At 39.3% G+C, this 23,963-nt stretch overlaps 1 protein-coding gene across 1 annotated transcript in view; it reads left to right on the top strand.

The window, feature by feature from the left end:
• The window catches only part of nrxn2b (neurexin 2b), a 570,846-nt gene that overhangs the window by 107,583 nt on the left and 439,300 nt on the right, over positions 1–23,963 (top strand). Inside the window, 1 exon segment of the mRNA XM_054600957.1 lies at positions 19,459–19,476. Within this exon segment, the coding sequence (XP_054456932.1) occupies positions 19,459–19,476 (18 nt within the window).

Below are 23,963 nucleotides of genomic sequence, written 5' to 3'. Positions count from 1 at the left end.
ATGTGTTAAAAGGCCTACTAGTGTTGTTTTTGGTAAACAAGCATCAAAGGAACACTTCAATGAATAACATGTTAATATTATCATAAACCCCAATACTAAGGCTTTAATATTTCTCTTAAATATAAGAAATACAAAACAATTACCTCGTTCCCTGAGCATTTTATTAAAAAAACTCATCTTAACAATATCCATTAAATCTGGAAAAAAAAGGAAAACACTGGAGTTTAATGAATGTATGTGGAGCATCTAATCTTATTATGTAAATGCAGTCTGAAGAAAAAATCTCTCTCACTGGGAAAGAGATAGCTCGGCATTTTGCAGGTCATGACCTCTCCCAGCAGAAACTGCACAGTTTTCTAATTTCTCTCCAAACATTTGAGAGATGACTCACAATGACCTTGACTGATCAAAGCCACCTATCTTTATCTCCAAATGGGCTTAATTGGGCAGATGATGTGTGCAGTCAAAGGTTTTAACATATTACTGAGGCTTGGTGAACCAAAATAATTCCCCTTGTTAAGATAAGAAGCCCGTGCCAACTGTTTGGAGTGCTTTCAGTGAATTTGCTGTGCGCTCTCTGCATCAAGGTGAACTGTAGAATAGGACAGACAGCAAGCTTCTTAACCAAGGTCACTGTGAAGTCACAGGCTTCCCTTTCAAAAAGAAGTGTTAACAATTAATAGCTGGTCTTGCTTTGCACTGCTTTTGTCATGCACTAATCAGCAATCAAAGACTTGAATGGCATCTTTTTACCTTTTGTGTTCTTGAATGGAAAAAAAAAAAGACAACTTTAAAATATAAGAGAATACATACTAAAATATTTTGTATCTGATGAATTAAAATGAAAGCTGGTAAAAGGTTGTCACAGCCTTGTGAAACATTTTACACCAGGCAAAAAAATTCTCCACCTCAATTTTTCTTCTTGCTAATTTTGAGAATTCATGGAGCAGTGGGTGGTTTTGTGCTCGCCGGAGCATACAAGCAGAGTCAATGAGGCAAGTGGAATAACATTAGATCCCCTTGTTTGAAACCGCAATCCATGGAGCAGGTAGACAGGGTGGGGAGAGCGGGGGGGGGGCATTTGTGTTGGCGGCTCTGATCAAGTGCATGGCTAATGACTGCTGCTCCAAATGTCAGCGGAGACGCAGGGCTACCCTGACAGTCGCCTTCTTAGCTGACATCACACAAGGAATATCAAATTATAGAACCAGATCAAAACGAAGGCTGGTTTTCTCAGTGAGCATGGGGGGACGGGGATATTATGAAGAGAAAGACGGGTGGTGGGAAAGGGGACGAGGAGGAGGTGGTTTTAAAAAAAAAAAAAAAAAAAAAAAAAAAAAAAAAGGAAACGTGACATCAAATGAAGCCATTAGCCAGAGATGGCCTCCATGTTGACTCTGGCCTTTTATGTCAGCTGAGAACAAAAGAAATGCTGTGTAAGATATCGAATCACTCAAACGTTGTCATGTGGCTGACGGCACAGACATGAGTGCTGTTTTATAGATATTTGTCTGTTTGCACGCCCAATTCCCAAAGCCAGTTTGCAAGCCTTTTTCATTCCTATGATTTATAGTGTATTGGCTTTTGAAGATAAAAACAGAATTACAGCACATATTAGTATGCCTGTGGCATTATGTGCAAACAGAATAGTCTATGAGCTCTGAGATTGGAACTCGCAGTTCTGACGGGGCTGTCAACATTGATGGTGCACTCGAATAAATTTCATTTCACACTAATCTCATTCCTTTAAAACGACCTCCATTAGGAGCTGGTGCAGACACATGGAGCAGGCCTGCTTCAACAGGTAGCCATGCCTGTTTCACCTTCACCACTCTCAAAGTACCTCTGTGTGAGGGTATTGATTTTTACAACAATGCCCTCCTGAGGAAATTTAGAGTAAAACAGTGAACAGACAGTGCTCATTTAAACTCTGTGAGATTTTGTACACGAATCATTCCTCTTTGTATCTATCACTCTGCATACGTTTGTATTTATCTGGATGTACCTTCAGCCATCCAGTTTGACTCCATATTGCCTAATTCATATTCATACTGGTGTATCATAAGCAATTATGGACATGCACAGTTAGAGATGGTTAATTCCCAGCTTCAATGGAGAAAGCATTAATGATGAAGTTAATTAAAGTCTTGCTGTGTGACATTAATTGCGTCAATTCAGGGCTTATGTACGTAACATATTCATAATGTCTTTCAAAGGAAGTGATAATCTGAGTCCACGTGGTTCAGTTCACGTCATCTCAGCCTCCCCCTGAGCCTTTTTCTACTGTCTCTCTTCTCAGAGAAATACCATTATGGGGGTGATGAAGCTCAAACAGTATAAGGCTTTACAACTTTAACCTGCCACCTTTATTAGTCTTCTCAGAAACAAATAAGGAACAAGTTAAAAATGTAAAATTAGAGACATGGCATTGAAAAAGTTAGAGATAAATTGTAGATAGATTATACTCACTTTGTGAGTATATCATACATTTATCTTTATTTAAGAAAAATGTAATGACCACCTGTTCTCAGTGATAAATAGTCTTACTTGGCACTAAGAACAACTCTGTTTAACGGATCAATCTCATTCAACAACGTCATCATCACATTTTTCTTTACATGATACACTGCATGACTACAATTAAGGCTAAACATTTATAGAAACAAGACCACCAAAAATAGTAACTAATCTTCTTTGAGTTAATCAGGAAAATGCCATACATGTGTTTTTTAACATTCATGAAGGTTCTGCAAAGAGAAAGATGAGCTGTGGAATAGATCAGCTCAAATAGTACTTCAATCCTGCACTGAGGAATCTCAAATTGGTTAAATAGGTGTAGCTAAATTGGCTTTGAGCGTTTTACACCGGAGAATATCTCCAACAGAGATAACTATTCACTTGAACTCTGTAATGAAACACCCATAGTGGGTGAATGGATTTAGATGTGAACCCTTTATCCTTCTAAAGTACGGTTGCTACTGTGACGACAAGTTTGCTTTTCTTCTGTGCTTTGTGTAAGTTAAGGACATTTGGATCGATTCCTTCTCCACTACACTTATCCTATAAATCCTGCCCTGCATACACTCATTCATTATTCAGTTTCTGCACCTCCGCGCCCATCTTTTTGGCTTCAGGATAAGCTCATCAGGCTTTTATAACATTAGCCTTTTCCTAGACCTGCCAGTCTTCTTTTCTTCTCTTGCTCACTTGCACTTTAAAAGGAGTCGTCATAATGGTTTAGTTCCATTAAATGGTCAAACGCTTCCCATGGGGTTACAACTGTTGTGAAAAAGACTTAAAAAAGAAGAACGTTCTACATTTACCAGTTTAAACAGCCTTTGAAGTGTTGTCAAGTGCTGCCAATCACAGCAGAGTGTGCAGTGCTTGAAAGCCCATCAAAATGTGTCTGACAGGCTAAATTAACTTTAACAACTTACAGGTTTTATTTAAAAAAAAATTTTTTCGGCTTCAAACTAGACTTCTGGTGATTAAGGGAATGTCAAGTGATATAAGGAAATCAAAAGAAAGGAATATTAAAACAATATTGATCATGGTGCTTACATTTAGACGTTAACGTTGGCTGTCACTAAAAATACATATACTAAGTTAAAGCTTCGCCACAACACAAATAAATGTATATCTTCCTGTTTGCCAAGCCTCTAACTGCTTTACATTCATGCTGTGACATTTGTTCACTGGGAAAAACTCGGCGCCTCCACTGAAGCAGTTAAAGATTAAAAGTGCAACGAAGCATTCCATTATATAAACTTTGAAGCATTAACTGCTTATGTCTGGCCAAATTAGAACAATAGCATTAAAACGTGGCTAACACCAATTAGTGAACCTCAATATGCCTGAAATCCAGGTGTCCGTCTTCCTCATCTGAATTATTGTACAGCTTAAGTACAAGTTGCATTTATTACACACATAAAACACATGAACACAAAACAAACAACACTATTTGCATCCATATCTGAAGACATATACATTATTTGAAACCCTAAAACCCTTGAAATGCTATAGTATACTTTGCTGAACAGAATAATGACCATTACTGAAACATGCAATTCACATCAATAGCAGCCAAACATGTTTTAAAGAAACCACTGAAACAGTCAGTAGAAATTAATACATTTATTATTTACTTATAAATAAACAATATCACCCCCTATGTAAACCTGGGTAAACAGTATTCTAGATAACCAATTCAAAATCTGTATGATCTGACCTAAACTAATACATTTGAATCTCTTTAAAGTCCAGAATGACACACAAATCCATACTCACAAATATGGAAATATTACATGCTCTTGATTATTATAATGATATTATACAATGTGGTACAAATTTATGCTTTTTGTCCATATTTACACTCTCTGTGAATATGTTTCACCTTTGTTTCCAGTCTGCAGGAAATAGCTAGGAAACTTTTTTTAAGCCACCTCTAGAGGATGGGTGTTTGATATTCAAAAGTTAGATTGATGATATACTGATAATAAAGGCAATAGGTTATTAATATGGCAACTTCTGGAAGCTTCTGTTTAGAGTACAACATCAAGTCTTTACCGAGTGCAAATCAAATAGTCCAACCACTAATTGTAAGTCAGCTGTTAAAGTCTCAGTTACAATCACTTTGACCCAGCCAATTAATTGCTAGATTAATCAACTAATACTAATATTAAGTGCATAATTTAATCAAGCAGCAGGGCTTGGCCACAGTAACCACAGCCCATTAACTCTGGTAAAGCATTACAGCATTAGACCAATCACATCCAACAGAACAAGCACGCTAATCATAAAGGAACTGAGCGTGTTCCTTGATCGCGGTCCACTCCAGCATTAACAGAGTGCCCTTCTTAACCCCTCACAAAGCACCAAAGCATACTGACATGGTGCTGCTCTGTTGGACCCCGGAGAGCCTTCAAAGTGTCCTCATATTACCCTTATGCATAGACCAATCGCACTGTGCCAAATGCTTTATTTTCCCTTTTAGATACACCCTTTTCATTATCCCTTCTCTCTTCCACATCCTCCCGACTTTCAAGTTCACCCACAATTTTTCCATTTATGGTCTTTGTGCAATTGTCTGGACAATTATGAACTCGGTGGCATGCGTCCTTAAAAATGACTGATGACTTCAATCAGGTGCCTTTCCAAACTGTTTTTAAATGAGCAGGAAGAGCATGGGCCATATCCAACGAAGCAAAAATATTAAATGTGTTTATAATGCAGATGATAACCAGCTACCAAAATGGAACCATGAAAGGGAGCATGCACCGATTTCAAAGCATGCCGGTTATCTAACAACATTTAATAAGTTTGCTTCACTGTGAACAGGGATAGACGGTCATGTAATACTTTAATTTAAGTCATTTTAGAGCACTTATATCTGCTTCTAATTGTTTTGTTTGTTCACCACCAATAGCCCCTACTTAAACACTACTTTCCATTTTGTTTTATCCAAAATGCAAATGTCCTCCTCATAAACAATATCTTTCTATCTAAGATGAGAAAAATATCTCTTGGTGTGCCCATTTTTTAATCATTTATCTTGATTTATGTTGAAATATTCACTTTCTAGGAAAGAAAGACATCTCAAGTCGTATCTAATGTTTAGCTTCCACATTTTGCTCTTGACTGACACACTCAGACACTTTCAATGGCAGGCTGAAATTACACATTGTTCTTGTGGGAGCTCATAATGGCAAATGAGGGAGCACTTTGGTGTTTTGCCAGGAAGAAAACAAACCATTTAATGAAATCAGCGATCAAACGTGGATGTTTTTACAGTGACAGTTTTCGATCAAACGAAACCCCTAACAGAAAAAAAGAGGCAAGAAGCAGACCTGAACCATGTGGGCTGTAAATGCTGACACTTCATCAACTGTAAAACCCTGAACAAAATGTCCCTCTTTTACAGCAAGCCAATAATACAGCGTACACAGTGAAAGGCTCAGAACATAAGATCCGAATAGTGAGGCATTCGTCAAGGTTTTAGTTTACGCATGTAGCGTGTAGCTTTATTATGTGTTTGTCACGTTTATATGTGGACACGTGTGTGTGTGTGTGTTTGCAGGCATTTGTGTTTGTATTTGCACTGTCAAGGAGCACTTGACATCAGAGGAGAGGTATGGGCTCAGGGTAGCAGAAGGGGATTTGGTGAATTACCAGACTGCAGCCTCAGCATCGAGTCCAGAGGATTAGAGGACGGACTGGGGTCCAGGAGAGAGATGTGCAGACGCACTAGGAGAAGGGGATCAGTGTGTGCGTTTGTGTGTGAAGCATTGGTCAAAAGCTGGCTTCAAGCGCTACCCAACAACTAAGAGGTACCATGTCATATATCACACGAGCACCCTGAAGGTCGCCGGGTGCACAGAAAGCGTGATGTGCTATTTCATTACAATCAGTGAAACACACACTCAGACTTTTAAAAGCACACTAGAATAAAAAGGCATGTGCAAAATGGATAAAAACTCTTTACACAGATGTTTTGAATTTTGGTAGTAGCCATTTTCTTACTAATCCTCTTTCATCCAACCAAAGGTAGGATGAAATGTTTCACTTCGGAAAAGGGCTGCAACACTATTACAGAAAGATACAAATGCTTTGTTTATGTGCATATTACTACTACTACTACTACTACGAATGACAACATTATTCATGACACTCCTTTTTCAAATCAAGAAAGATAAGTGCTTTAAAAAGACATACAAATACAAAATGAGAATTTAACAAATCATTAATAAAAAATGAAGTGATAAAATAATGACTACTCAGGTTTGCAAAAATAACAGTAATAACAAGTAAAGTAAAAAATGGAAGAATAACCAATTCATGAGAAAGTAATTCTGAAAAAGTGTGTTTTAAGTGAGATTTGAAAGAAGAAGCAGAGCTAGTCTGCCTGATCTCCTCTGGAAGATTATCCCTTCAGCCTCCTAAGTCAGTCAGTGATATAATCAGGGTCCAACCCCAAATGTGCTTTTGAAGTAATCATCAATAATATCAAAAATAAATAAAGGTAACCAGTGTAGAGATGCTACATAAGGCTTTATATGGACTCTTCTATTGAGTTTTGTGAGTCTTGCTACAGCGTTTTAAACTAGATGAAGTGTGCAGGTTGTATTGATTTTGACAGTAATACAGCCTGTTACAGAAGTTCCATCGGGATGTTATGAAAGCGTGGATGACAGCTCTAGATTGTTAGCGGATAAAACAGATCTAATTTCCTAGATTTACGAACTTGCAGAAAGCCGTAGTGAACGACTGACTTCACCTGTGGGTCAAAGTGAAGTTTGTTATCAAAGATAACACCCAGATGTCTGCGCTGTGATTTGATGCAACAGGAGGGTGACCCTTAAGTGAGAGGAGGAGTACTCGCTGGAGTGGCTTTGGACCTATGATAAAAGCTACTGATTTATCTGAGTTTAAGACAGCACTGTGAGACAGGATTGCATTTCAACCAGTTGTGTTGTTGGAGTTAATTTAGAAATATATCTTGAGATAGGAGGTGTAGCGTTGTTGCTGTTAGCAGATTTAATAAATAATAAGTAATTCATATCAGGGTATGTAACTAGTATTAATAACTCATTTATGATTTAGAAACATGCATTGGTATGAAGAGTAATGAAGACCACCCTTCAGAGTCGAAGTCCTGAAGCCTAGGGAGAGAAGACCTTTTGTTGCTTTATCTTCTTGAGAAAGGGGGTGCAGTTTTAAAAACCACTCCCATCTTTAAAAAAAAAACTATCTTGATATGTTCCTTTAACCTTACTTTACCGAATAACACTAGTTACTTAAAAAGCTATTTTAATTCTTCCATATTTGAACTCTGTGCTATCTCAGCTGCATAATGATACCAAATAGTTTGATATAAATCACTGAATAAAGCCTGATCAGTTAAAGACTAAATGAATTAAACAATTACACAACATAGATTGTTATCATGACACAGACAGAGTTATGTAGATATACATTGTGTGGCCATTCAAGGCACTGATGGCCACACAAAATACTTAAGAATAAAAATTGTACCCAGTTAAATATTAATTAATATCACATGGTCAACTGTATCAAAAGAAAGCTGCTCTAAGATCTATAACCAATACAACTAATGTATTTATAATTTATGACAGAGAGAGGGCTTTTTAAGAAGTGGTTGAACTGTTAGCGGATTAAAGATAATCAGGCACTTAACCAGACAAAAGTGGGCAATTGATAATGGCTTGGACAAAGGGGGAGATTGAGAAATAGATTTCTTTAAAGAAGTGAGTTGGAAAAATGCCCTGTGAACAGAGGGATGATTTCATTTTAGTAATACCATTGGTTAGATGTTTAGTAGTGACTGATTTAAATGCTAGCAGCATGAAGGGTGTTTTAAAGGCCATCTTGCTGGGTGGTTGCAGACTGCAACCACCAGAATACCAGTCCGCCCACTCCTTCCTTACCAAGACTGTGGTAGCATGAGCTGCCGAGTGCAAAACCATGGTAACGCCATTCTCCTCGCTCAGAGGCCATACTTACCATGTTAACACTACTTTAGTTGCTCAGCTGGCGTGAGCACATTTTTTTCACTCAGCTGGTCATGTTTTGGCTGTTTCACAAACATGTGGGAGAACTGTGGTGGCCTTCATGTATGTACAAATGTGAAAGGCTCTCTCTAGAGTGTTTTGTTTGACCCTTCTGGCCTACTGTAGAAACATAGTGGTGCAACAAAGCGTACTTCGTAAAGAAGACCCACTCCCTTTGTGGATGGGAAGGGCTCATTCTAAGCTAAGGGAAACCATGGTTCTCAGTTTCAGGTGATTATACACATATGAAACAAAACATTCCCCCAAATGCAGCATACATGCACATTAAAATCACATAGACCAATGAATGAAACTATGAATATATACCTCATGTATCCTGATTCTAAGTACAGAAGGACCACCTAAGTACACAACTCGCTCACTTCATCCACAGTAGGACATCATAATCTGTAACTTCAAGCCTTGTAGACAGCATAACTTATCAAAAAAGAACAACATAACACTGTAAAACAGGCAGTGTTGTGAAACATAACTATGAATCTTTCTGATCTCCAGTCAGTTACAGTATTGTAACAAATCACACAAACTAAAGAGCACACTGACTATGGCTTTTACTGCTCTAAACTTATTGAGATGACTCAAAGCCTCTTTGTAAACATGTTATTTTTTGTTATAATTACGTTCTATTACATGATATCGATTCATTGTTCAGCTCTAATGAGTTCAGTTCTTTTTCACCACAAATGTTATTTATTTATTTTATTCCTTGGAAACACTATTGTATGTTTCCTCTCAAACACATTTTATATATTTATTTATTTTTTTACCCCTTTTAGCCATTGAAACATCTTTCTCTCCCACACTGCTGTCAATGCTATTTTCTCCTAGGAGAGCCACTCAAGTCTCCTGGCCTCTTAAGGGTCTAAAGAACCAATTAAAACCACTCTAGCTATCAAGCCATCTTAGTCTCTCAACGGTGTCACTGTTACCTGGCAACAGAGCTTTCAGCCAACTTCAGGGGATGCATCATCATAAGATCGATTAAGTTAATTAGAAAACATATTTATATTGTTTTGTTTTTTTACGATGTTTGTTATACATAAACTTGAATACCACATTGAATAATATGTATGAAGGGTATAGGTCTCACGGGTCGTTGATTGATTCAATGAAGAGAGGGGGAAAGTGGGGAGAAAACCTTCTTTTTAAACGAGAAAAAAACGATTTTGCAAGTAGCCTTTATCCTTAGATTCATTTAAGCTTCAGCTTATTATAATTCAGATAGCTTAAATACGGGTAACCACAACGCGAGAGAAAACCAGTCAGAGTGTACGAATACCAATCTGATTCCATACTGCAATGAGTATTTTCTCTTGCTTTTTCTCAATTAATTCCACAGGCAGGTGGCCATTTCTTTAATTAGTGGGTCTGCTTGTGTGCTGTGCTATCATTTAAGCGCTACTCAATTGTACAACTCTTTTGAGTAGGAATAACGGTATATGATACTGTCCATGCATCAAATACAAACAAACACATTGGCATTTTTTGCATGTGAGTAGATATATACACCTACATCTTTAAAGTTGTATAAAAGTTAAGTTTCACACCAAGCTAAATGGCAATTGATGAGCTTTGGCCATGTAATAAGGGCCTGGACACAGACAATCTGCATGAAAGACTAAAGACTGCCATATTTCAAAAAAATCATCTTTTCACAAACATCTCAGGTGAAGCTGATCTGATTTACAGTCTCCCTCTCCCACTTGTTTTCCTACCTTGCACTGGCAGTGGTGGCAGCAAGCGAGTATTTAACCCTGGTTCAATGCTCAGGATTCAATTAATGACCCTGGATTATGATCAAAAGTTAAACATGAATTGCGGGGGGGGGTGTTTGTAAATGCCACAGAGAAAATAAGCATACCGGCATGCTGGTGGTGTAGTGAATGCTCTTACACTCTGTATGCTTCTCTCCATTAGAAATGCAAGGACAAGATAGGCGAGTGGACAAACTCTCTGACTCTGTTCAGTCAATATACAGTACAAGCACAAAGCACATTAATGGGAAGGCAAAAGTAACTTGTCCGTCAACCGCATGTTGCTGCCTCTTGAATCCTGCTTCTCTTTTGTTCATTTCTCACACACTTTTCAAGGCTGGTTGACAATTATTGACAGATTGATATGCATAACTAAGCCTATTTACCAGTTGGTTGTGATGCCCAAAGTAAACACAGTTTCAGCAAGTTCCCCAATACCACATATTTTTCCGTCGAATTGACCAAGACAAACAATGCATTCTCTTGTCCGAATTTGAAGGACCTTTAGTTATATTGCAAAAACTTCAATGTGTCCACACATATGAGTTCTGTGCCTAGACGATCAAATGTGCTTTGAGGGAAGCAGATCACATGTTGGTCCCTTTCTTCAGTTGGTCAATCACTTTCTCCAGTTTTTCCCTCAAATTGCCCTCACGTAAACTTAACTTGCCCAAGCAGGAACCAAAGGGGTATTTCACCAAAATATTGGGCCTATAACATGAGAATTCTTTGGGGGGCCCCCTCCCTCTCTTTTGACATGGGTGCACGTTATGCATATAGGATTGACATAGCCTCTTAAAAGAACAGTGTGTAGCATTTAGATGGATCTATCAGCAGAAATTTAATATATTATTATATTTTTTTACTTTCATTTATAATCAACTTATTATAGTAGAATTGTTGTGTTTTAGTGACTTTAGATGGAGCTGTTTATATCTACATACAGAGTGTGTAGTCTTAACAGAGCCAGCCACCGTGTTTCTACAGAAGTGCAGAATGGTCAAACCAAACATTAGCTCTAAATGGGGCCATTCATGTTTTCACGTTTTCCATTCGGACCCAGAGTTCTCCTACATGCTTGGTACATGGTAGAAGTTTCAGTTAGTTGCAATCTACAACCTCACCAGTAGATGCCCCCAAATCAAGACCGTTAACCTGCTTATAAGATACCATATTGACCTTGATTATTAGACAACTCACATAACATTATCTGCTCAGAGAGTTTTTAAAAAAAGATGATAGAGAACACAAAGTTCCTCCTCTATTTGTATGTTTTATTCAAAACTTCAGTCTCTCATTAGATTTATTCAGCCAATTTGAATTTATTTATGTACGACACAAATTGTTATTAGTTAGAAAAAATAAAATAATAATTAAAACAAAATCAAAACAATTCTAGGCTTTTTGTGGCAACTCTAGTGAAAGTAGTCAGAGTTGCCCCTTTCTGCATGTTGTCTGGCAAACTAAGGCTTATCAAAGTGAGCTTTCTTTCTTTTCTTTTTTTTTTTCTTGAGTCCTCCCTGACCAGTGGTTTATCCCAATCTCATGTCTTCAGATGGATATCTGATAGGCTGGGTTGCAGTTGACACTGGCATTGGCAGAGGGGCCTTGGTCCAAAGAGCCTTCTCTGGTGAGCCTAGCTCCCGTTCCAATTAGCTTAGCAGCAGAATTGAGATGCATGGCAGACGTTAACTGTTTTTTGCTTCTCAGGGTTAAAGCACGTTGTTCCTTCTTTCTTTTTTTTTGAAGAGGAAAAAGAACAATAGCACACCCCTGGGGTAGGATATGATAGTGCACACATGGCCTCAGGGCTTTCTTTATTCCTTCATTTTTCTCCTGTTATTTCTTTGAAGGATGATACTACAAGGGTCATTCTTCATCTGACCCAGATAGTGTTTTTTACTGATAAAACCACCTTCTCCAGGTTATGATTATCGTTACTGTAATAAAAATGTCATCTGTTACTCGGGATGTTTGTTTTAAATGACTTGGATTACAATTTATTCGCAACATGGTGGAGTAGTGCTAATTGTGTGAGTGCATACTGTACCTAGTAAGGTGCATGCTTGGTCTACTGGCCTGACCTTTACAAACACTGACCCTCCATGGGGTGAATGTGAGTTGCTTGCTAATGACTTGTTTTTTAAATGAAGGCAACCTTTCCCTGAGGTGATCCCTTCTGTAAAGGACATACATCATTTTACAATAATTACACTTCAACAGCAGTACCTTGCCTTTCCTTTGCTTTCATCCTAAAAAAAAAAGAAAGTGCTGTGCAGATAACTGTGGACTGTGACTCTCACTGCACATGTGGATATATCTAGTCTTAAAGAAAAACATAATAATAAGAGAGCAAAAGGAGTGTGGAGGGTAAGAGTAGTAGTGAGGGACTGTTGAAGCAAAGCAGAGATAAAGAGGTAGAATGGGAACTAATGCTCAGGAATCTATCTTAATTCATCTATTCACTTATTCCCTGTTCAAAAGCACTGCTTTGAAAGTCAGTGTAGCATACATTTTAAATCATTCTTACATTTCACTGTTATAATGCGTGGGAAAATGTTTCTCTGATACAATGCATACCACCACTGAAAAGTTTCATTAAACTTGCTGCGTCAGCAATAATTTTCCCCTTTGTGAGGATCAATGTTCTTTTGAAGTCGTCTTGATAGCTCGCATGGCCATGTGCGTTTCCACACTAAAAAGTGTTGAAGTCATGTTCTCAAAGGGAAATATTGAGCCATTAGGGAGTCCCTGTCTCTATAAATCTGTTGCACCTCTCAGCAGTCACAGTGACACAAATGGAATAAAAATGTTACATAACTCAAAATATAGAAATAAATCTAGTTCTTTGCCATCTTTGCCTCTCATTCATTTATTACATACATAGATGCGTTTACAAGTTATGTTGAAGCAGATAATGTTATGTGCAGGCCAGACAGTGGATGATTATGTTTAAGTAATATCTTGAGGGGAAATTAAAGGGAGGCACTGAATGTCACATGCTGATCTCTTTGCTCTGTTACCGATTAAAAGCCCCACTTCAAATGCTGTAGCTTAGGCACATCACGTTCTTAGCACTTGGCTGGATCAACACTTGACTTCATGTCAAACTTTGTAAAGCCAACGTGACTGTAGCTTATTAGTAATCTCCGTGACGTTTTATCTAATACCGACTAGGGATGTCAAATAGTTCAGTTAAATATCTGACAGCAGGTAATGGGAAAACCAGTGAAGCCTCAGTGAAACAAGCAGGGGACAGCAAACTACTGCAACACTTTTTTTTGCACACAACTTTTGGATATAATTTAATGTAACGTGTTGTATTTAAAGTATTTACACACACTTAGACACTGCCAAAGTTACCCTGGCTAAAGCAGAGCACATATACACATGATTACTACACTTCAGTTAGCTTTCTCTCTATACTACCCACCTTCCATGTACCAGTTTCCCCCTTATAAAAACCTCTCATTTCACTGCAGCCTGGTCAGACAGTCTGCCCCACTCAGTCCTAGTTCTGCTTCTCCTTTGCCTCTCATCCCTCCAGAGGGCCCAACACTACCAACCTGGGCTCCCAACTGGGACTAGCATGGATATGTGGTTAAGCTCTGCTCCTGGTTTTAGGTGGAGCCGCTGCTGCTGGGCAATGAGCCCTCCACCTCCCGCCAATGCTCCTGCAGGTCCGTAACTGCAGCGAAACTGGACCTAGAACCGGCATGTTTGTGTATAATTTTGTGCGCTATCCAATCTGGTGGCACTGATGAAAAGCATAAAGAATAACTGTAAAGTAATAATTCTAGGTCATATATATGCAGCCATATTTGCCTGCCTCCCTTCAGTGGACAGCTCTGTGCATGGTTCCACGTTATCAATATTATAAAGACTGCATGGAGGCACATTCATATACAGTCAACTTTTACAGTTTTGTGTTTCATCCAGCAGATGAATATTATTCTTCACTGAAACAATATTTTATTTGGTTTTAATAAGAGCCTTCTAAGGTAACAGTCGAGCCATTTCAATGGCGTAAACCATGCACAGGTGGTCATGCTCTGTGGTGAACCTCTAGTATGGGATTTCAGGGTATTTTATTCCTTACACAGCTCAAGAGAGCACAGTGGTGTGGATAGCCCTCTGCTTCTATCCATTTATCTTATTAGGTGAAATCCACCAGTAATACAATCTTGATCAAGGCAGAATGCCAGCAGCTTTCCCTTTGCTCACTGTTGTGGAAAATAAGCACAGAGGCATTTCAACAGTTGGGGTGTCCCCTCTCTGTGAGAGTATGAGTAAAGATATTTCCCCCAGTCTCTTGAGGATTCGGTAAATGCACTTTCTTATTTCTATACTTTGCCCATCGCATGGGAGGAGAGTCTTGTAGATGCATGACAATGTTATTTCAGTGTAGATACCGTTCAAATTGCAAAAGACAACGCCAGGAGCAGTTCTACCTATTGTTCAATGTCAGTAGACAGAGGCATGGTGGTGAGATGAACTATTAATAGTTAAATAGTTCAAGTGGAGCCATGCTCATAGTTGGAGTTTTTGATGGAATTCATTGATTCCTAATATGTGATTCTTGATACTGCCTCAGGCCCACTGTCATTCTGTCTTTACCTCTCATCTGTTTTTCAGAAGTAGCATAGCAAGTTAATAAGGGCAGCTAACACCGTTTAGTTATGATTGGATTCAGCTTAGAATCCCCAGTTCCAGGCCCTGATATTGATTACCCTGACCCAGGGCATGGCTTACTACTTAAGTGACACAGAGCCATTGTTAACCCTCTGAGACCCGCCAGTCCCCGTTTGTAGGCGTTACTGTCTCGAAGAGGCTGTAGCAGGCCAAGTCTTAGAGCTGGTCTCAAATGAAACCAGATAACCTAATGAATCCTAACCAGGCATTGAATAACATCCCAAATTAGGTCACATTTGGGTGAGGGAATACTGCCATGGTGGTTTTCTTGGGGCCTTGTGACCACTAACTCAAACATATCTGAATGAAAATGGATTCTATAAGTACCTACGAGTCTCCTAAACAGCGAGCACTATAAATGTGTTATTTTATCTCATTGTAAAAAAATGTCAGAGTTGAAAAATGGTTGCATCAGTCCTAGTTCTAGCAGTTTCCATCGTAAAAAAAAAAAGTCAATGGAATATTTTCCATTGAATTTGGATTATTGTAGAAAATAAGCTCTGTGGCAAACATATATATGATATTATGATATTTACTCCTTTTCTTCAGCAAGATAATCTTCTTAAATGAACAACACTTTTAGAATTTATTTTTTTCCAAACCTAAAAAGCTACATTTTCACAATTTATTGATTTTAATTATTCAGTTAATCAATCATTTCTAATTTGAAATGATGGGGTCTCTAATGGTTATCTCTGTTTGTTACACCTGTGCCATTAATGCTATGAGCAGTGCAAAAGGCATTAGCAAAAAATGCAAATGCTTCTATGTGTGATCCATTCTAAAACAGTGTGGAGGTCAACCACACGACTGAGCATTTAAACTTGATTTACTATCAATCTAACAACTGCTGCTAGCACCAATTTTAACATCAAAGGTAAAAAACAGTAGGCTAATCAGCTCAACTATGGACCAGTAAATTGGACAATATCCAGCTCCAAGTTTCAAGTTCTTTATTGTTATATGCACAACAACTACAATCGGATCTCAGGCCCCCAATGCTAATTAACTATGTGAAAAAAGGGAAAATCCTGCATGCAAAGCAAAATGTGAATTCAACCATTATACATGCAAGTTGAAGTCTAGGCCAAAAATATACATAAGCTATATTCCATGGGTGGGTTACAAAGAAGCAAGTTTAACTGTGTTTTTACAATAATATTTTACCATCTATCAATCCAATGACAAACAAAAACCACAAACAAAAACACATGCAAGCAACTAACCATAAGCTAACTATCTCTAACAGTGAGCTCAATCTGAAACGTGCCCTTAAATGTGTCCTTGTATTCTTCTTCTCCTCTTTGTGTGTGTGTGTGTGTGTGTGTGTGTGTGTGTGTGTGTGTGTGTGTGTGTGTGTGTGTGTGTGTGTGTGTGTGTGTGTGTGTGTGTGTGTGTGTGTGTGTGTGTGTGTGTGTGCGCTGGTGCCCTGCAACTCACTCATTCTCATGTGTCATGTTCCCTCCACGCTCCTCTCTCTCTCCACATATGGGTAAGCAGGGATGACAGCTAAGTGGCGCTGAGGGAGAGGTGTGGAGAGTGTAAATCCACATCAGACAGGGGTCACTACTTCTCAGCTGTGACACTGAAAAGAAGGGGGAAAAAGGGGGTGGTTTTGGGGGTTGGGGTCATTTTTCTTTTTTTCCAGTGATGGCACTACGGTCACAAAAACATACATGCATTGTTCAGTGTAATAAGGGGTATCATATCATACAGTGTACACAGTGTGGATACTGGCTGCTCTTAGATAAGCCAACAAACAGCTTACCAGCCCTAATCTCAATACGTTTCCCTCATGAAATACTGAGCATCCCTAAACTGTTGATGCCATCGAGCTGGGGTTATTTACTATACCAAGGGGGTCACTAGAGACGTTACAGCTCTGCCCCTGGGTCTTATCAGCTCTCCAGTGTGACATATCATCAGTAAAACATGGTCGCCCCATCCCTGTGTCTCGCCCTGTAAGGATGACATGGCTGCCATTACTTTAGCTGCCATGATATTACATTAAAACATCTATGCTGCTCTGTACATCTTGGTCTCCTCTTGTGTGCTCGCTGTGGCCTGGGACAAGTGTAAAGCCACGATAGATGAGCTATGTTTGACCGGCTATCTGTTCATGTGCTATCTGCCCCTTTGTCTCACACACACAAACACACACACACACACACACACACACACACACACACACACACACACACACACACACACACACACACACACACACACACACACACTCACTTCCTATGTCCCCGTCATTGGCTATACCCCTGTGTGTAGAGCATGTTTGTTGATGTCAGAACAAGCCGGGCTGCTGATACCACTCGGGAGCGCTACATATCTGTGTCTAAATCCCGGATATTAACAAACAAGGCCTGGGAGACTCAGACCTATTGATTGCGTTCATTCCTCTGGCACCTTTTCTTCCTTTGCCTTCATCCACCACTGTGGACATTTAAGCACTGCCTCCACTCTTGTGCCTGGGCTGGTGGATCAAGAACAATGTCGGCACTGCGAGGCAAAGTGCCCTGTGCTCCATCTGCTCTGGCTTGGATTGTTGCTCTCCTCCATGTGTTGGGACTGACGAGGCTTCATTTCACCTTGGACTTAGAATGGTGGCCATCTAGCCAGTGAGGAAGGCTGCCTATCGTGGGCCACTTTGTTCATGGCTGGCAGTGATGTAGTGTGAGGGAACTTTAATCGGCCGCTCAGTGGGCGAGGTGTAAATCTCCCTCTCCTGTTACACTGCATCTGAGCTCAAACTGTATCTTTGTACACTCACTCTCAGCCATTCAAATATTATAAACCTTTACATTGCTTAAAGGTTTTCTTTCTTCCCCTGTGTAGTTAACATATTGTGATGTGACATGCTGTTGTCTATAAACTACACTGCATAAATGCAGTTCATTATTTATCCAATGATTCAAGGTTACTCACATTACAATGTCATCTTGTGTTTCTAAAAAAACATTGTATGCATTAAAGGTCATAAACCGAAAGGGAAATGACAAACATCAGTAATCATCCACTGCCGTCTCATCACAGATCACAAACATTGTTTAAGAGCAGAGAAACACATAAAATGCAGTAGTTCTAATAAAAGCTTTTTACAAATCTCCTGGAAAATTTTGCAACTAGTATAATGTTAAGCAGATCACTAACCAAAGGGACACATGGGTCCAAGACAATTAAAGATCAGAGCTGTTGGCAGGTGTTACGTAGTCTACAGTATACAGTGTGTATATGTGTGTGTATATATATATATATATATATATATATAATATATATATATAAATAAGTGGAGACATTCTACATCGTGTACAACTCAACTTCCCTGGAAAAAGTTTCTTAAGTTAATTGTATGTACCTCCACCATGAATTGATCTTAACACCTACTATACACTTGCTTTAATAGGTAACACCTGCCAACAGCTCCAATCTTTAATTAGGATTCCGACCTGACAGCTTGGATCGATATTTCAGATGAAAATTATGCATTCTTATTAATTTTTTTCTTTCACTTTTGCATCATCTATTGAACATTGGAAGGGATCCAAAAGGAGAATGAGCCGGGCTGTGTTCCCATTTCATTAAGCAGCGTGGAGAGGTATTGGGTGGTCCTTTGGATGTCTTTAGAACTTGCTACCCATCCGTAGCTCTCTTTCTTGCTCTTTCTCAATCTATCACATCATTTGTGACTCTGACAGAAACTGTGCGGTGTGAAGTCTACCTGAGCCATCATATGTCCATGTGCCATGTCGTTCTTTCAGGAGGGGACAGGAGGCAGAATCTAGGCCTACTCTGATGTTTGATCAATTTATTAAAAGCTATTACATACTATCTGCACATTTATTCCACTGAATTGTTGAATTCCAGATTTTTATAATTGGTCTCTTTTATTTTTGCCTCATATTATTTCTTCTTCTTGTTATCCCTTTTGGCTAGGTGGCTTCTGTTTTAAAACTTACTTAATTGGATAATGTTTTGTTTTTAAAAGTCACAAATACATGGTGAATGCAGTCTTTTTCTTTTTAAGAACCTGACAACACAGTCATTTTTTTAACGAGTTTGAGTCCTGGTAGGAGTTATTTTCAGAGTAGCGAGGAGTGGAAAGTGAATGTAAAAAAGTTAGCTGTTGCCTGAGAGGTCCTTTTATGACCTTTTAAGGGGTGTTTTAAAAAAAGAAAATAGGAATGCTGCCTTCTAACATCCCCGCTAGTTGTTTTCCTCCACCATCTCAATTAGAAGCTCTGTTGAGGCTTATGCGGGGAAAGTCATCTAATGCTAATTTCAGTCTGAATATTTATTATTGTTTTACCTCATCTTTTTATAACCATGTTTTGGTGAGCAGGTGTACTCAAGTGACATTTTGCTTTGCTCTTTGAACTGATTTTTTTTCCTCTCTGCTTCTTCTTTCTCTACAGGGGAATCATCTCAAGTCGGTAAGTGGACTTCACTTTATATTATGTATCACCTATGTATGTTCTTTTAAATCGCCCTGATGCCAAAGCGACTGCAAGGTTCCAGTCATCTTTATTACACTGTGCTGTTAGCTACGTGCGTACATTAGCAGGCGCACGGACAATCAAGCCACCAATTATCTCTTTTACTTTTAATCTACCTTTGTGTGCAGACTTTTCTTCTAAGAACTGCTCACTGTTGAGTAGAAATCACTGCAGAACTCATTATTTCTCTGCCTTTCCCTTCTCTCTCATTTTCATTCTTTATGCATTGCAGCTATTTGATATTGCCTACTACATTACCTTTAATTTGTTTGCACTGTATAGTAAAGGATACTTAATGTCTGCTGTAGAAAGACAGAACTCTTAGTCTCATAAACTGTATTACCCTCCAATGTAAATGCAAATTTGAAAAGGTTGCAGTGAATGCCAGTTGGGGAGCTAGGGTAAAATTCCGTTTGAATAACATTATACTGTACAACGTTGTCATGCTGCACTGACCGCCTTATCAGGATCCAGGATTCAATGAGTAGTTCCAGTGTCATTTGCAAGTTTCTGAGCTTTGTGAAAGTGACTCATGCAGTGGCTCAGATGCAGCGATTCAGATTTAGGGCTGGGTGTTTCAGTTAAAGACTTGCTACTGCATGTGCACAGGGCTATACCCTTTTCATTCACCCATTATTTGTTAATCTGCCTCAGCCAGCTTTTAACGCTACACCTATCAGACTTTCAATCTGTGTGGTTGAGTGGATTGCGACCAAAGGTCTCATTCAAACACGGGAAGCAGACGTAAAATTCATATCCTCACGACTATTAAAGGCTCACTTTCCTTTAGCTAGCTCTTCCACATTGCACACAGTTTCAAAATAACCTCCTCATTCAAGTAACTTATGTGAGGGAGATGCAATGTTTTGGGCACATTCCATTTCATCCTCCATGTTGTTGTGTATCAGGCCTACAGTACTCTGGACCATGAAGGCTTTCATTAAAACTCGGATTGGATGCGTTATCTGTGAATATGCTGACACGCCACCCTACGCTAGCTTTCTATCTGCATTTCATTTGGAATCAAAGGAAGTGAAGGACATGGGTGAGGTACAGGATTGGGATATTGGGATGATAGCAGAGATGGACAGACTAATGGGACGTATCAACGCCTCACACAAACAGTGAGAAAATGAGCTAAAAACTCTAGCTCACAGCACTTTGCAGCAGCCAACTCCCGCTTTAGTGATGTGTCAGTGTTATCGCTCGCCTCCTAATAATTAGCTTTGTCTTGCTGCAGTACCTACTATGCCTTATGAATGTGGAATAGTAATCAACACAGCAGAATGTTAAGCATGCATTGAGGAGAAAAACATGCAGTCCTTCTCACACAGTCACGATAAAACATTTTCTGACCAATCCAATGGTAAATATTTTACCCTTTGGTACACAATGGTTGTGTGTGTGTGTGTGTGTGTGTGTGTGTGTGTGTGTGTGTGTGTGTGTGTGTGTGTGTGTGTGTGTGTGTGTGTGTGTGTGTGTGTGTGTGTGTGTGTGTGTGTGTGTGCGTGCGTGCGTGTGTGCGCGCTTGTCTAGCTCTGTCCAGTGAGTGTTGTGCCCAGATGTCTGATGTCGTCTGAATACTAATGTAGCATTTTGTCCGTCTGCGGCAGTTGGAACCCGGGTGGGTACTGGTGGTTTAGTTATGGACATGTTCAACCCTCGGGTGCAGTGCAGAGTGGGGACAAATACTCCAAGTCCACACCCACCTCTTACCACGCTGCTATAATCAAGATCCAGAGAGGGAGAAGAATAAAAAACAAATTAAAATTTGATCTGGGGGGCCAGTGCAAATTGAGTTTCATATTCATTAAGACCACTGGGCACAGAAGACGGAGATAATTCAGTTTTGCTTTTGAGATACAATCTGTGGCAGTCTGCAAATTCAACATAGTTTTGGCATGTGTGCATTTTTGTGAGTGCATGTTTTGTAGTCATCTAAGATTCCACCAAGACAGATTCCACAAGTCTGTCATTACACATTTACTGAGCAGCCCATACTTAATTGTATTGTTAAAATATTTATTTTTGTTCTGCATACACTGGAGCATATTGATTAAGCAGAACAGTACCAAAAGGCAGGCAACGGTGGTCAACTGTAAATTTGTTTTTGTGTGAGATATAATAAAATGATCTAATCATTATTTAAGTTTTATTTATTGACTGTGCAAAGGCATATGCAGTGAGGCACTTATTGGCAAGTGATTGCAGCACCATCGTTGCCCAATCATTTTATTATTGGTCTAAAAACAATGCAGTTGTGAAGAAATGCATATTTCCCTAAATGTCTTTAAAATTGTATCAACTATGTAAAATAAAGCCTAACATCACACCCCTGTGGTTTTGTCAAAACTGTATAAATGCGGTCCAAATCCACTTTGGAACAAATGTCACACAAAAAAAATGACATTACTGGAAATTAATATATTGCTGTATTTCTGGACAGCTGAGTTTTCCTATTCACTGCCAGGCTAATAAGGCAGGAAGTGGCAGAGGTAATTGTTGTCCCTTAACTGTAGAGGCAGGCAGACAGACTACAAACACAGATCCTTATCCTATTGCTGCATTTCATTCTGACTCCAAAAAGTGGCATTGGCAGAGGCAGACACTTTCTGTGCACAACTCTCTCTGTCTCTCTCAAGCCTTGTTCTCCTCAGCTCAGATGATTAGCATCTCTCTCCCTCCCTTTTTTCTCTCTCCCTCCCTTGAATGCCAACCTCAGGCTAGTCAGAGCCAGCAAAAGCCCCTTCAAGCTGATGCTGCAATGGGATTGGCCTGCCCACCACACATGGCGCTAAGGATGCTCAGTGAACCACACATCTACAATTAGGACGAGGAAATGGAGGATTCAGGCTCTCTGTTGGATGGAGAGTGGCACTTAGTTTAAGACGGTGTTTTTCTCTACACTCCCCGTCTAAGATGTTCAATAGTCAGACGAATCCTCACAAAATGCGTCAATACCTAGAGCTTTTAAAAAAAAAAATCCAGTCAGGCATGAAGGTGTCAGCCCCACTGTGAACATTGGGGCTGTTCATAACTGTCCTAATTTATGAATGACTTTGATCACCTTGGTCATTAAAGTGCTGCTCACTGGGGGAAGGTTCCGTTTGATTGCAGCGACCTGGCTACTTAATTGAACAAGTCTTAAACATCCACCACAAAGGTAGAAACCAATACAATAAAAAACAAAAAAAGGCAACCATTACTTAAGTTATTTTCCCAGCCTGGTGATAAACAGCACCGTCTCAAAAAGAGCACAACAAAATGGCCGATGTGCAATATAACTCCCAAGCCCGTTGCCACATTTACATACTAGAGGAGGGCGGTAATGAGATAGCTACCTGAGATAATTGCTACTTAAAGCGTCCGGCTCTCATTCCCTACCACAGGGAACCAGTTTAAATCACTACAATTAAATGTGCACTCATTTGCTCCATTTGAGGCCCCATTTATGCCATTTTATGCTCCACTGTGTCTTAACCCATCCATGAATTAAATAGAGGAAGCTTGGACCAGGAAATGAGCAAAGATACATGGATGTATAGATTGGAAAATGATAGCCAGACATGAGTAAGGAAAAAAAAATACATGTGTCCCTACTACTACTATTTAAACAGGCTCACCTCCCTCTGGCATTGCTATGCATCTCACATTTGGACTAAATCCTGATTAGCAGGATTACATTTGCAATGAAAAACTGTCTTTCTCTTATCAACATGTTCCTTTTGTAGTATTTGCATTCTTTTTTAAATCATCAGTGGCACCACCTTGTCTGGTATGTTACCCACCCACAAGAAGGCACATGCTGGGACTGAAAATTAGCCAGGTTCTTTGAGATGGAGAGCCAGAATTTTTTGTGGAGCAGTAATTTAAACACTAAAACAATGTTTGAGGTATTGATCTTCCTCCTTTTATGTTGTTTTAAATGTTTAAAGACAGTATGTGGATCAGGGGTGTAATACATGGGGTCTTTGTTGTAACCATTTCTTTCTGGGTGGAGCTGGTAAAGACAGTTGGCCGAACACGTTATTATGTATTTTTGATCGATCTACATTGACCAAGTCAACCATTTTTAAGTATGCTATCACATCATTCCACAACGTTTGATAAAATGAGTTGGCAGCTATGGATTGATCACATGTTTTCACATACCTTTATATTTTTTTTGTCAGTCCGCTCATGCAAAATCCAAAACAGCTCTAGGTGCTGAACCAATTGGATTGTAGTTTTTAACGTCAGTGATAATAACAACCAATCGCATATGACTTAAATAGGACACCAAATGTAAGAATGTACAGCAGGCTTGTATAGGCTACGTGATGAATATTAAAATGAAGAGAGAGGTTCGTCATCAAAGCGGATTGTTTCCTAGTCTGACATGTGGGCATATACTGTAATGTTAGCCTACAGCTGCAGGCTTTGTC

Source organism: Anoplopoma fimbria, chromosome 7 (assembly GCF_027596085.1).
Source record: "Anoplopoma fimbria isolate UVic2021 breed Golden Eagle Sablefish chromosome 7, Afim_UVic_2022, whole genome shotgun sequence".
Taxonomy (NCBI): domain Eukaryota; kingdom Metazoa; phylum Chordata; class Actinopteri; order Perciformes; family Anoplopomatidae; genus Anoplopoma; species Anoplopoma fimbria.
Note: the sequence above shows the minus strand (reverse complement) of the source record. Positions and strands in the feature narration are given on the sequence as shown.